At 37.7% G+C, this 15,857-nt stretch overlaps 1 protein-coding gene across 2 annotated transcripts in view; it reads right to left on the minus strand.

The window, feature by feature from the left end:
- Positions 1-15,857, minus strand: part of PRDM5 (PR/SET domain 5) — a 90,883-nt gene that overhangs the window by 62,398 nt on the left and 12,628 nt on the right. For both annotated transcript variants that reach the window (XM_075422188.1, XM_075422189.1), the window contains exons 3-4: positions 11,984-12,106; positions 25-208 (exon numbers count right to left, since the gene is read on the minus strand). In XM_075422188.1, the coding sequence (XP_075278303.1) occupies positions 25-208; positions 11,984-12,106 (307 nt within the window). The remainder of the gene's footprint in view (positions 1-24; positions 209-11,983; positions 12,107-15,857) is intronic.

Genomic DNA, 15,857 nt, shown 5'->3' on the forward strand with positions numbered 1-15,857 from the left:
TTTTTTTTTTTACATATTGCTCACCTGCATTTTTTTCACTAGCTGGTTGCACTTCTTTGTTGTTGCCACTGTCCTCGTCTTCCTGGATAACAGTCACTTCTTCTTCCTCTTCCTCCTCTTCTTCCATGTCACTGTCCAAGTACCCAATTAGAAGTTCTGTGTCTGTTTCAATATCTTCCACAGCCAGATAGAAAATATTTTCCCCTTCCTGTTGCAAGCAGTAAGTAGAAGCAGTGAATAATTATTAATTATATCAGAAAAAGTAAAATCTAGAGACAAGTATGGGACCCTGACCTAATATTAGCCCTTAACTATGGAAGGGCTGGCTCCATTCCTCAGGGAGCACAATGCTAGAACAGCCTTTCTAAGACTTCTTCCCCAGTGCAGCTGCATGGATATTCTGTATTCTGGTAATCTGAAAATATTCCCCCACCTCCTCTGTAAGACTTTTCCAATACGCACTGTAGTCTAGACCAAGGTGAAGGTGGTGTTAAAGTCCTCCTCTCCTGCCAGACACTGCCTGACAAGAACTTCAGAGTTTGAAAATGAAACATTGGAGCATTAGAAAAATAACAAAAATTTAAATAACCAATATAACTTTAGCTCTCTCCACTGTTGGCTGCAGGAATTGTAACCCAGCTTTTAGCAGCCTGTTTACATAGTGTTATTTTCTCTCTCTCTCCTTCAGATTCCCAGCCTTCTTCATAAACAGGCTTCCAACCCTGGTCAATTTTCTTCACTATCAAGTTAGCAGGCATATCTGCACTTTAAACCACTAGATCAAAACCCTCTGTTGGTTTAAATCAGTGTAGATACACAGATCCACAGAAGTCCAAAGATCCAGCCCAGATTCTGCATGAGAGGACAAACTAGATAGTAATAAGCTCCAAAACCTTCTACACAATGAATAAACAAGCTTCCAAGTAGGCAGGTAAGCTAACAACTTTGGTCTTTGACAGTATTTAAAGTTACCAAGGTTGGCACGGGGAGGGGGAGCGAGGAGAGGGAGGATCTGTAGCAAAAACCAGCTGTCTCCTAAACTGATATACAAAGCTGCTTCCTTTTTTTGCCATATGTGAACCAACTGCTTTAGGTACTACCCAGAATGCCAAAGGAGACTCATTTTTACACAATGAAGGCTTCCAAGTTCCATTATAAATCTTAAAGCTTATCTGATTAACATCCAGAAAAGTTAATTGAAGCTTCTTTACACTACATCTAGCCATATATTTTGCAACAAGCTTCCGAGAACAAGGACAAGATAATAATTTTTAATTTTTGTAACATACCAAGATTAATTTAAACTGTCAGCAGGGATGTAGTATTCCCTGGGCTTTAGAAGGTCTGTTACACATTACACAAGATATTGTCACACAAGAGTGAAATCTATTTAATTCAATAGACTTGATAGAGCTGCTGCTTTCAAGGACACACCGCTTTTCTGTCCTTATCTCAACAGGAGCACTTAAAAAAACCACAAATTATGCACTTTTTTTTTCAATATATATTCTGCAGTCCAGAGGTCTATCAGCACATCACCATAACTTTTGCATATATCTCGAAGTTGCTCTTTTTCATATACCTCTGTCAAATTGCAGAGACCTTTAATTTTCTGCAATCTCAACTCAAAACAAATCATGTACTGAAACTCTAGACATGAGGAAAAGTAAAAGGTCTTTCTACACTCAGTCTCCACTTAGACAGGATAAAACCACTGGGGTAAACCTCCAGTACATCACTGTTTAGGACAACCTTATTCTAAAAGCAAGACAACCCTATAAACGGAAGCACGTACCTTTTACTGGCTTAACAAAAAAATAATAAAGAAATCCATGTATCCTAGGCAAAAATAAGAGTCCCAAACTTACTCATTAAAGAACCATATAGCAGACCTTTCAATTAGATCACACATGACACACCTTACACCACACAGGAAATCTGGGAGAACAGCAATCAGAACTAAGTATTCAGGTTAACCTAGACCAAGTGCATGAATCCCAACAAGCAAGCTCTTCTCAATACTGCTGCATCCTCACCATCTCTGAACTTCCTTATGTGCATCTGGGCATTATTTTATATCTCTGTATCTAAAAACATCCTTGTTCTTTCCCATTTGTGTACTTTTGGTTAGTAAAACGATTAATGGAAGAAGTTCTAAGGACTCTCAATGCTCGAGTGCTCTTGGTTGCATTTACATTGAAAAGAAATTAGCTTTGGTGCCAGCCCAAACTGAAACACAGCTCAAACTCATTTCTCCTCCAAGACTAATTTGTTTGACTTTTCCAGCCAAACAAGTGGTAATAGTCAGGTATTCCGAGCCCTAATTAATCCAGATATACCCACAGTGTAGTAGTTCCTCAAGGCAGCATTGTCAGTGCAACCAATGGAAGTTCTCCAGAAACCACAAAGGAATTCAAGCCTCTCCCTCTGCCAGCAGCGCCTGCATGAAGCACAATTATCTACGCGTATGCAGACACAGACATAGTGAACACAGTAAAAAAAGCTTTCAAATAATTTTTATAATCCTCCCATTTCTAAGAACACACTGCAGTTGTTCCACCTGCCCATCTGTTGAGGCCATGCTGGTTGTTTTGCTAACAACATTCACCTGCAGCAGGCCACAATGGTCCTTGGGAGAAAGCTTAAAGCGCTGGTGATGGTGGCATCCCAACCTCCCTACATACTATTCCTGGTTTATTAGTCCACTTTGCTTCTCGCACCCCCTACCTTGACTGTCATCCTTTAAGCTATGAGCCACAACTGATCTGGCCAGCAAATACAGTTTTTTGTTCCAACAGCTCTCGCCATTTCGTTTTTGCTCCACTAGAGGCACCTCTCCCATTCAGATTCTTGGTTTTTCCATACAGTTACACAGCTTTACATGGATAGCACAGAGACTGTTGGAACCTTTTCTTGTTTTCACACTAGTTCATACATTGGAAAATGCTTGACTGTTTAATCCCTGTCCCACTCAGCCTACTCCTGGGTATGCACCACGTTTGTAGCTCTCAACAGCTATGAAGCAGATGGATTCTGGAGAGACCTCTCTTCAAAAAAAAAAAAAAAAAAAAAAAGGCAAAACACCTTTAACACATGTGTGTAATGGAGACATTCAGCCATGGAACTCAGACTATGTCTAATCTGAAGTATAGCACCTGAACCACACACAGAGGACACACAGAAGCCTCAGCTCTATCTACTGATCTATTTCTGTTGTGCTGTACTGTGTGTTAAGGTAGGCAACCTTTGACATGAACATGAGACTAAACACAGCACAAGAACGTGAGATTAAACATAGCATGAGGTTAAACTAGTATGGCAATTCCTACATTTGCCTTGTGTTTTTACACCATACTGCAGTTTTTAGTGATAGTTCCCACTGAAGGCTAGAATATTTTTCCAGCTGAGTATTCTGTATGGTGATTGACTTTTTTCTTATTTTTTGATTGCAGTTGTTATCTTGCATTAAATTTTAGTTTCCCATCTGCAGAAGAAAGCATTTTACTGCAGTAATGATACTACATACTTAAATCTTGCAGTTAAACTCCTCATGAATTTGAATGACGTGTACACTAGCAATACAAATGAGAGTTGGAAAAATTTCTTTTCCCCTGCCCAAAGGTATTCCCTTCCACCATTCACTGTATATTTCAATTCAGTACACATTTTACAATTTTCCAGCTTAAAAAGAACATATTCTTGTTTCTCTGTGCGTAGAACAAAAAAAAGAAATTAAGTGGGAGTTCAAAAAGTAATTCTGGCAACATCACACTTCTGGTGGCTCTGTAGAAAAGCACTGAAACTTCTGATTATTCTTCTCAACAAAAGCTTTTGTTTAGATAAGTAAAACACGTTTGGTTCCCTCCCCCCCACAATCTTGGGAAGGTTGATCTCAGCAGCATTTTAATGGCACGTGGTCTATATGTGCCCAGTATGGCACCCCTTCCAGTACCAGCAGACCTTAATGAACCTATAGGATCCTGAACTGAGACACTGCAACTTACTCTTGGAACCATTAATTACAAATAAAATAATCCATTTGCTTAGATTTGAGCAATGTGCTTTCATCCTTCTTTCTATAGAGGAAATCGACAGGTGTTCCAACTTTAGTTATATCTTCTCTCAGAATCACCTCTGGAGGTCATCTCATCCAACACCCCTGCTCAAGTAGGGTCACCTAGAGCAGACTGCCCAGGACCATGTCCAGACAGCTTTTGAATATCTCCAAGGAGGGAGATTCCACAACCTCCACGGGGAACTTGTGCCAGTGCTTGGTCACTCCCACAGCAAAAAAGTATTTCCTGATGTTCAGAGGGAACCTCCCAAGTTTCACTTTGTGCCTGTTGCTTCTGGTCCTGGTACTGGGCACCAAAAAACACAGACCACTTTCTGCAAAGCTGCTTTCCAGCTGCTTGGGCCCCAGCATGTAAAGGTGCATGGGGGTTGTTCCTCCCTAGGTGTAGGACTTTGCACTTCCCTTTGATAAGCTGCATGAGGTTTCTGTTGGACAACTTCTTCCCATTTCTTCTTGGGGGTCCCTCTGGATAGCAGCACAGACCTCTGATTTATCAGCCACTCCTCCCAGTTTTGTGTCATCAGCAAAGTTGCTGAGGATACAACCTGCCTCACCATCCAGAACATTTCTCTCTTGATATATGCTCTCTCCAACTATGCCACAACATCCTTCTATAAATCTAGTTAGAGGATATCGCTTTCAGCATGCATCTGTTGCAGAGGATGTTAAGTACTCCACCACTAATACAAAATCTCACTCCATTGTGTATTTCCAAAGCATCAAAGGAGTGACCCAGCATTTTTTATGTTCTTTTGAGAAAGCATAATTTTCAATTTCTTTCCCTTTTACAACTAAAAAAGAGGAGCAAACCAAAACCACAGGCATTAGCTTCCACTTTGGATCTAAATCCCAATTTTCCCCAAAATTTACAGACGTTCAGATTCAGAGTTCCACTCCAAATCTATCTTTAACTAAAGTGGCATTTCACTGTTTTAAGAAATGCTGACTTAGTAACACTTACAACCACGTAAACCATATACAGGAGTTCAAATACGTGACTTTCACTGCCACAAGAAACCACTGAACTTAGCAACTGAACAGCTTTCAGCAGCAATGAACCATCCTGTATGGCACCATATGCTGTAAGAGATGCCAAGCACTCTGTTAACTTGCACAGTCCACACATCTGACGCTGCTCAACACCTCCGGGAGCTGTTCAGCATGATTTTGACTGGGCAACTTAGATTTAAAGCCTTCCAAATGCAATGAAAAGATTTCCACTGATATTAAATGTAATGAGATCACTCCTCACAGCAAACAGGAATGTCTGAAGCTACAAACAGAAGTAGCAGGGCTAGGGTAACTAGCAAGCATGAAGAGCATCTAATCACTAGGATGCTTTGGAAGACCAGTAACTCAGCCTCCTCAAGGCCTTTGCTTCTTCAGAAAAAAGTGAAGACCCTTTTGACTTGGCAAAATAATCTGACTTTGGCGGATAACATGAGCACACACATCTTCCTGCACATATTCAAACATGTTCATCTTCCTTATTGCCATCTTCCTTAAAATTGCTTGCGTTCCCAGACATGCCTGCAATGCTCTGAAGGAACAAGAATCTGATTCCTGCAGGGGTTTCTTTCCTCCCTTCACATGCCTCTCTCCCACCCTGCTCCACATCTAAAATAATGCAAGCAGATGGCAACAACTTCATCTACTTTAAAAGTTATTATTTAACATACAATACTAAAATAATTGTTTCTTCCATCGCGGACATTTAAGAAAAAATTGCACTGCTCATAACAAATGCCATATTACAAATTTTTACCTCACAACACCGTATCTCAGCAAGAAAAAGCACTTAGTGATGGCAAAACTTCAGAAGAGAGGCCTTTAGAAATGCATGGAGAGATAAGAGTGGTAGATCTTTTTGAACCACTCTATACACCAACTTAGTAATAAGAAACCCTAAAAATCAGAAATTAGTTACTTTTAAATTTAAAAAAAGATTCTGTAACCTTAGTGCTGCAAAAGGTCTAAATGATTTTCACACTCACCAGTTCCTTAGTATTGCTGAGGTTCCTACTGCAAAAATAAAAAAATGTAATAGATATAGTTCAAGGAATCTCATGGAGATAAACACTTATTTCACTCTTCAGAAACTTCTTATTTTGAATTCCTCAGTAACAGAATACCTGAACAGCATTAGAATGTATTCAACAACAGATAAATGCATATGAACCTGGAATTAAAAAATTCTCCTTTTTCCTAAAAAAAAAAAAATAAATCAAGAATCAAGTGGATTTCTAGGAAGCCAACAACTATGTTCATGTTCCTTCTTACATTGCATAAGAAATTAATCTTTCCTTTGCAGCACTCAAGCCACCAGTAAGTTTCAGGTATTCCTGAAATACGGTCCTGTAATATGTAAATTTATTAAGTAGCCTAATACAGGTTGTGCTTGCTTTCCTTGTGTCTTCTCCTCTCACTCTTGCTTTTTAGATAGTTGGGTTTTACTACACTTCTTATAGCGCTGTCTCACATGCTAATCTTCCTCTGAAGGCATTTACTGTTACTGCACAGATTGGGTTTTTTTTTACCTCAAGAGCAAACAGCACGTAATAGAATTACGCCACACTAACAAACACACATTTGTGAAATATGACTTTTAACTGCTCTACCACCCCAGAGTAAATATCCTCCTTCACATTAGTTTTTGCTGTTCACTGTTCTGACTCACTATTCTCTAAGCTACAGCAGACCATCTCAGTATCTGCTTGCTAATGAAAAAATATTTGAATTTAAAGCTCTAGCTGGCTGCAAGTCTGTTTACAAAACAGTTCCGATGTTAACAGGATCTGTTTTGCACAGTAATCTACAACAGAGAGTGTTTAATAAAATTACAACTGACAAACAGATAAACTTATCCCTCCTGGATAAATGAATATTGAAAAGATAATACTCTACCAGTCTAAAAACTGAAAAAAAACCCCAAACCCTCTGGTATTTTTGATAGGAGCCATTTCCTTTTGATCACAATATTTACAATGCATTTTTGCTACATACCAGAAGTCATATTTGTAAGTAAATAGCTAGGAATAGCTCAGGGCAAAAGACACTGCAATTCACACAGTTTCTGTCAATGCAAAAATTGTAATTCTAAAGCTATTTTAAATATAGTAGAGGATTAACGCATTACAATACTACTTGAAATAAGTTCGAGAAGCCTCCAGCAATTCAGCTGTGCAAAATACTCAGAAAAGAAATTGGTACATACACAGGTACCCTCCAACATTTCTGTCCTTCTCTAGCAGCCATACAGTGGTACTACTCACTGCACAGCTGTTAAAAATACTTCCTGTACCTTTCCAGCCCAATACAACCTGAACACCACAGCTGCAACCCCGGGAGTGGAAGCAGAACTCAGTGCCAAGAACCCTCTTCACAACACCAAGAGCTCCCACCAGAGCCAGCATTTTACAAATTAAACAGCATTACAGGAAGAAGAAAAAACAAACAGAACAAAAACCAAAAAACAACCCACAGACCCACCCCCCATCCTCTCCCTGCAAAAAGTCCATATAACAACAACAAACAAAAAAAAAAAAACCACCAAAAAAAAAATCCAACAGACTTACTTAAAAAAATCCCACGCCTTCTCAGTTTTTCAGCACAGGAAGGATTTTGCACAGAGCCTAAACCTGATCATTGGGTACAATTAACTTATGATTAACTAATCATGTTTTGCAGTCAACCCAGGATGTGGTTTACTTTGTTTGTATACAGGGACATATGTATTCACTTCATCTTTTAAACTGAATATCAAGCACTAGGCAGCAAACAGTAAAACGATTACCAATGACTTCATTTCAGATACGAGATTGTAATATTTATTGTTATGGAAGTGCCACCATCAGGATTGGATATGTTCTCAGAGTAGACCAAAAAGCTCCTGATGGACTAGTTGGAGACTGGAAAGAAAACTAGTGGGAAAGATGAGTGGAAATTAGCATTAGTGAGTATAAACAGGGAAATCATTACTTTCCATTCACCTTTTGTTAGTTCATACAAAGTCTCATAGAAAACTGCAGAGGGGTAGCTGTGAAGCACACAACCCGTGTTCTTAAGCATTCATAGAAGAGGCTCAGGGCAAAGCAAGAGCAGTCCCTGTTCTACCACTGTGGTTTACTTTATTTTCACATTTTATAGGCTAGTAGCATTAATCTTGGTCAAATATTCTCAATGAATCAATTTTAGCTTGCAAGATTCATTGCTAAAGATTCACTTTAAAGAGTAAGCAGCAGAACCGAGAGAAAAATCAAATACTTGTTTAAAAATTCAGCCAACCCCACAAAAATTTGCATAAAATACAAACGTCTGGAGAAAATTTGCATTTCACAAGTGTAATTATAATGTGCTGGTTAAAACACAAAGAAAAGAATACATCTCTAAATATTCTATTTTCTCCTCTTAGCAAATTAGCTCCTTCTATACCTATGCAGACACATTCTACTTTATAATATGTAATCATTCAGTTGATTTAAGATTAGGACTTTTTTTGTTTGATGTAAATCTATATTACAAATTCTTCTATTTTTTTAATTATTTTGGGTACTTGTTCAGCAATGAAACATTTTTTTCCGTAGACACGTTAACTTGAGTAATGATAATGAAGCTAAAACAACTATACTGGTATAATCCATAACAACTTCCTCTTTGGAAAACATAATTTTATCATCTTGGTGGCAAGCAGGCAACTCTCAATTCAAATTAAAGGATATCATTAGTGGAAACATTCTACCAATGTTTTGCCTACTGATTTCATAAAACAAAGTGCTGCTGCACCAAGTGGCCTTAAATCTGCTTAACATTAAAGGCAAAGATTGTGGAATTAGAATACTGAAGGATATGTGGGCTGTGTTGTTTAGGGTTTTTTCCCTAAAGGAGTAGAAGAGCTCTGGGATTTGCATCTCCATGTACTAAAGTGAGATCAAAGCCTGCAAAGAAATGCGCGCATATTCAGCTTTTTTCAATACAAGTAGTACCTATTCATGTTATATGTAATTAAATACTTACAAATATATCTACATATCTACACAACTTCAAGGACACTAACATAGAGCACACAAGTTACTTAAGCAACTGATTATTGATGGTACTAAAAAAAACCTCTGAGTAAGAAGACACACAAAAATTTAGTAAATTCCGTTTGCCTTTCCTATACTTTTCATCATTTTGTGCACGTTGATCCTGTTTATTCTGGTTTTCCACATAACTTTGAGACGTTTTTCTGTGGAAGCTTTTATAGGACTAACATTCTTGCCACTCTTTCTTTTTAAACTATCCTTTAAATCAATATGATCCTTTATAAAAGGCACGCAAAAAGCACTAAGCAAGGTATAACATTATGAAATATAGCATAAGAGTTTCTTTCCATTTCTTTATTTAAATAAGCATTTTCATTATCAAAAAACCTACTTGTATGCACTGCATATTCCATTAAAACTTCTATTCAGAAGTTCAGGTTATTTTACTGAGTGTTTTATTTAAAATACAATAATGAACATTAATTGTTCACACTGCTCCCTCTTGTGAACCTTACTTTTCATTTGCTAACATTGACTGTAATTTGCTATTACACTGCCTTGGCGCTCATGACATGATAATCACTGACTAATGCCCAAGACTCCTCATGTATGAGGACCTTTCATGTTTGGTACTATAAGCAGGACAACAAATCTTTTCATAGATCTTGGTATAACTGAGAGACAAAGACAGAAGGAAAACATAGAAATAACTGCATAGGCAGTGGTCATACTAAATTAACTACTGACTTGTCACAGGTATCAGGAAAACCATAATAAAGCAGTTATTCAGTGAGTACTGACAAGAGTTTCTGCAAATGGATGAATAGTGAACGCTCTTTCTTACCCATTACTCAAAATTCAATTGTAGCCTGGATATCAAGACCTAAAGAGGATTGAACCAAAGACAACAACCCAGAGCATAGGCCCAGAGGAAAAGCAGATGATTAAGCTGTCCAGTGCCCTAAAACAGCAACAAGGTCCAAGGAAACAATATCAGCAGCAAAACTGCAGTCACGTTCAGCCAGCAATATATGATGGAATGTCACAGACAGACATTCATTAAAACTAGAGCTTTGGAAAGCAGAAGGTGCAAATGAAACAAAGGCTGATAAACAGTTAGGTTTCCCAATACAGTACAGGGTGTATAGTAGCATTCAACTGCTATGATAATGGAAGAAAAGCCAGGCAGAAGAGGCATTGTAGGAGATGGAAATCACAGAACAGCAGAACGGAAGTCACAGAAAAGTTCACAACTGGGACAGGAAGAGGGAGACCAATACCAGGTCTGCAGGGGAACCGGTAGCAGCAATCTCACTGGGCAGTGCTTGCTTAAGATCCGAGTAAGCAAACAGTCCCTCTGGTGAGTAGGGACAGGACAGGTCATCAACACAGAAACTGAAATTTACTAGTGCTGAGTGAGTAATGTATGCTTCACAGAACTACTTCTAGGGCTTTACTAGTATTCTTTTACTACTTAGTAGTTTTAAAATAATTTTTTTTCCTGTTTTATTTCATGAGAAATGAACTTTATTTTCTTAGCAAGGAAATTTTTTTTTTCATTTGGCCTCAAAATAAACCATGTTTTTAAACTTTTCTGTCAAGACAAATCTTAGAAAAAAGTCATCTCATGACAAAAAAGCAGAAAAATAATTTTAAGAAATGCTGATAAATAATTCTTCATTTCCTAATTTTTTGCAAATTTGCATCACATCAGCAAATAGCTGGTGTTAGCCCAAAACAACATTTTGGAAATTATTTTACTGCAAAACTGAGCTGTTGGAAAAAAAAAATGCAGATAGTTCATTTCTTTCATAATCTCCAAAAGGACAACCGCCGTAACCAGAAAAGTATCACTGTTGCATTGGGCAAAGTCACAGAATGCTTCCAAAAATGAGAGATTAAACAGACTAAAACTCCTCAGCTTGAGAAAAGACCTGTCAAATACGAGGGAAAGAATATAACAGGGTTCTATAAAATCAAGGATGGCATAGAAAAATGAACATAAAGTAACTATTCACTGTTATATAAGAACTATGGAATGAAATGAAATTAAGAAGTTTCTAGAAGAAAAACAGAAGCATGTTTCAACATAAAGTGTAATTAAAACAGTGGAACTCATTACCACAGAATGCTGCAAATAACAAACATAAATTGGAAAACTAAGCTGGATAAATTCAGATCCACAGCCAACACTAGAAAAAAATTATTTTTTTATTAACTTATCCTCAAGCACTGCCTGATCATCCTATCCAATAACTAGATTCTTCAATTCTCTGTTTTCTACCGGAATACTTTAAAGACCGTGCTTTCTTTCAAATCTGTCACACTTACGCAAATGCATGACTGCTTTCTGCAGATCTAAGCCCATGCCGAAGTTCAGCATGAAACACAACTAGGCCTCTAAATCATTAGCCCTGATTCAGCCAGGTATATAGTTACCTAGTTATCTTTTTCATCTCCACAATGACACAAAAACAGCTACTCAGGCAAAAGCTTAACTTGACTGAATAAGGCTGTAGTGCGAAAATGAAACTGTTGTTATAGTAGTGAGTTAACTAGTCCAGAAATATGTAAACTGTTCACTTTAAGCCAGACAAAATAGTTATTGTAGATGATTCAGTGCAATTCCATCACAGTGGATTAACATAAACCTTTTGAAGAACACCAGATTCTAAGGACCTCTCTGGTTTTTCATCCTATCAATGTTATCTATGGTATTACATTTAAGCACAAGAGTTCATTTCTAAAAGAAAGGTAGGAAGAGGAAAGCACTTTGCTACTTTTCTCAGATACTGCAATTATACTGCAAGAGATAAAGACAAATAGGACATCAAATTAGGACATGAATAACAGGAAGCAAATGGTAGGAATCCACCAAGTCTACCTGGATGGCTGCCAGGTTCTTCTGTTCCTGTGACGGAGCCTCATGGACAAAGCGCAGCCAATTAGAATGGCGTGGATTGCTTGCATCCAGGATATAAAGGACCTCACCTTTACCCCCACGAACCTAAATCATGAAAAAAAATAACCAAAATTAAAATTGTTTACCAAACACACACAAACACGTAAAACACTAAGGCATGCTTGTGCTTAGCAAGTGAATCTTGCATTCAACAGGTGCTCACAGCTGTGGTGCACATTCACCTTTTTCTATGAGCGTATTTATTCATCTTAGAATAGGGGAGCAACTCAAATCCAGCAACTGGTGTCAGTTTCCTTTATTATCTATATCTCTTTCCTCAGACTTTCCTTTAGTAAACAAGTATCATGACTGACTCCCAGGTCTCCCCAGTTTGACAGTATGGTCACTGGTGCTCATATTCTTTCCTCTCTGTTCCTTTAAGTCCTCCTTTTCTTTATGATCTTGCCAGAAAGCGATACAACCTGAGACGTCGTTTCCCATTCCAGCCCTATCATCCCTTTTCCAGTTTTCTTTTCTGAGTTCTCCTCCTTGATGTATTCCGATGCCAGCATTTTATTCCTACAGTCTACCTAATTCTTTTTATACCTTCCTGTCTTTTGTCATTCAGTCTGTTTCTCATCACTTTCTCCAAATCAAGGTTGTAAGCTCTCCTGTCTCCAGTTCATTTTCCTTTCCCCACAACTCACTATTATTGTCCTACCTTCCTTCTTCAACACACTGCCCAAGAGTGGACCACACTTTATTCTGTAACCTACACATGTTCTCTAACTCCTCAACTCAGTACGCAGCATTTCTCTTCTGCTGACACTACAGACAAGGCCAACAGTAACTTTCTTCTAGGACAAAAGGGACAGGACATCTTCTAATCTTGTGCTGTTCCAACACCACTGAGTTCAAGCTCTTATTCGTGAGTTTCTGTATTCCTGCAGTCACCCATGTCCATTCAGTGATCTTTGCCTTGATAATTCTTCACCCTTCACTTTTTTTTTTTTTTTTCCACACTTGATATTCTTCTAGACTCCTTTATCCTTTGCTTATTATGTTCTAGCAGATCCTATTCACCCTCTACGGTCAATTCCTAAATCCATCTGCTTCTGCCTACTTTCACATTTCCAGAAACATCTCAGCCTCAACTAGCAAGCATTACAAACAGAGTATGTCCATATTTGAACTCAACTTTTCCACTATCTTTACCGCTTTCCTCTCCTGTAATCTTACCAGGATTACTGGTCCCACTCAACCCACTTCCAACCCGAATCATCAGTTCTGTCTCCACTCCTATCCCACTACTTCATCACTAAATCCTCTTTCTAGTTCTTTATCACCAAATATAACTTTTCTTCTTCAAAGAAATTCTAAATCCAGTAGGTACACTTTCATTACTGTTAACTCTTACTGCACCACACCACTCCCAAATATTCCACAAACTCATCAAACACTTCTTGAAAACCATATTTCTCATTTCCCTTCCAAATCTTCTATGGGTTTGTTTTTATGGTTATGTTTTGCTGTTGGGGTTTTTTTCCCTTTAGCAAGGACAAAATCCATCTTGCCCTTGGATGGAGATCTATCTTCATATCAAAGACCAACATAATTGCATTTATTCATTCCATATATCCTATTTTACAGTTCACTTGTACATCTTTTGTATATGCATCTTGAAAGGAAATTTAAATAAGTAGCCTCAATGCATACCAGTCAGTCTTAAACTATGCTTGGCTGAAATTTTATCAGAATAGGAGATTATTTCAGTAAACAAATTATTATACTATATAGGTGAAAGGCTGTAAATAATTTAGTAAAGGGAACAAACATGTCTAGGTTTTGTCCACTAAGTGAAGAAGCCAATTTAAAAAAAGAATTGTGCACACAAGATACATCATGTCCATATGAGGAGCTTTTGGCTATCATTACAGATCCATAGAAATTCTGACTGTGATAAAATTCCAGCTTATGTTGAAAAACAAAAATAACAGAAATACAAACTTAATATTAACCAAGCCATTCTTCCCCCTCGAAACAAAGATATACTGCTGAAAAAAATACAGTTGCTGCTGCCACATAAAAACCAGCTTGTTTTAAGTAACAGATCACTTGAATCTCAACTGATACAGAAGATAGAGCACTGTGCAAAAGGGTCACACATCCCCACTATTATTCCATGAGGTTTATTTATATAATGAACATATTTTCTTTTTATCTGTCAACAAGTATTCAGAGCAGTTATTTCCTAAGAACTAGGGATTTCAGCTATGTATGATCAAAATTAGATTGTCTTGATGGCTTTGTATTTGAATTGCTCATATTCTTGCTATATTTGTTTTTAATAGATGCAATATCATACTTCTCCAGTGTAACTGCTTAAATTCCCTAAACATTCAGGATATCATTACAAAGAAAAAACTGTATTCCATTACAGCAATAGCTAGTGACACCATGTTGTTCTCAGATTAGAATGGAAAAATCTACTGTAGTTCTGCAAACAAATGTAAGTCTTCCAAAATTTATTACTGTTCTTCCAAAGGAAGAAGGACACATCGTGAAAAAGTGCCAATCTTTCAAATTTTAAAAGTTATTTTACTTTCAAACACACACATTAACCACAGTGAAAAGTGTCAAACCTACATATTTAAATGTACCTGGAAACAATATTATCTAACACTAAGCACTGCACCCCCCTGCAATGGGTTTCCCAGAGAGGCTGTGTGGTCTCCATCCTCAAAGACGTAAATACCCAAAAGCTGTCCTGGGCAGCTGGCAGCCTTACATGAGCCGTGGGGTTGGACCAGATGACCTCCAGAGATCCCTTCCAATCTCAGTCATTCTGTCATTGTGCGACTATCACCTTGCGAAGTAATGTCTGCTCCCTCTTGGAACCATTGTTTTCATCAGGAACACAGGCAGAATGAGTGCAATCAAACCATAAAAGCAAGCTCCAAATTTACACAAAAATACATGCTAACAGTGTATTCACCTCCTGAAAAGCCACCTGCCAAGCAGAGGTGCTGCATTGATTATACTGTGATAATCATCCAGTTCTAAATAGGTAATCCAGAAAGCAGAACCTCACTTTGAGTGAAAATGGTTAACACTGCAGATTAGCATCTTTGAGTAATTAAAGTCAAGATAATGGCTTTGTGATTTAGCTACCAAAGTATGGGTTATAGAAGCCCATCGTGTAGGTTCTATAAAGGTTTCCATCAGATCTTGACTGGAGTTGGAAAGAGAAACAATCAAGATCCTACTATAAAAAACGTATGTTATACTGTCTAGCTTCTCATCCATTCTTTTCTTCATTTGCTTGAGCCTTAAATTATATAAGAATAATTTATACTCACTTCAGTGACGCATGATCATCTCAATTGTACTTTCTCAGTCTCTGCCAATTCATAGATATATCAAAGCAAAGACTTGACACATAAGGAAACTGTTGATAAAAGAATACGATAAATCCCTTAAAGATGTGCTATACTTTCTATTGCTTTTTTCACCTCGTAAAGAAATAATGCTGCATCAAATACACAGATGTGGGGAAGAAAAGCCAAGAAAAACAGTCAAAACATTGTACTTAACAGACTAGACTGGTGATGTTTACCACTCCTTTTCTCACCGGTTGCATGGATAGGGGAGTTTCTTTAATGAACAATCAATCTTTGAGCACCGTGGCAGTGAATCCCAAACTTGAACAAAAAGACTAGCTCTTGCTTTACAAATATATTTCTCAAACTCAAAGCCAGTACAAGCTAATCATGGTAGTTAAATGAAATAAACAGCTAGACTCTACATTTTCAGTTTGAAGTACGTGGACCTAAATATCATCTATACTGAATCAGTA

Source organism: Opisthocomus hoazin, chromosome 5 (genome assembly GCF_030867145.1).
Source record: "Opisthocomus hoazin isolate bOpiHoa1 chromosome 5, bOpiHoa1.hap1, whole genome shotgun sequence".
NCBI lineage: Eukaryota > Metazoa > Chordata > Aves > Opisthocomiformes > Opisthocomidae > Opisthocomus > Opisthocomus hoazin.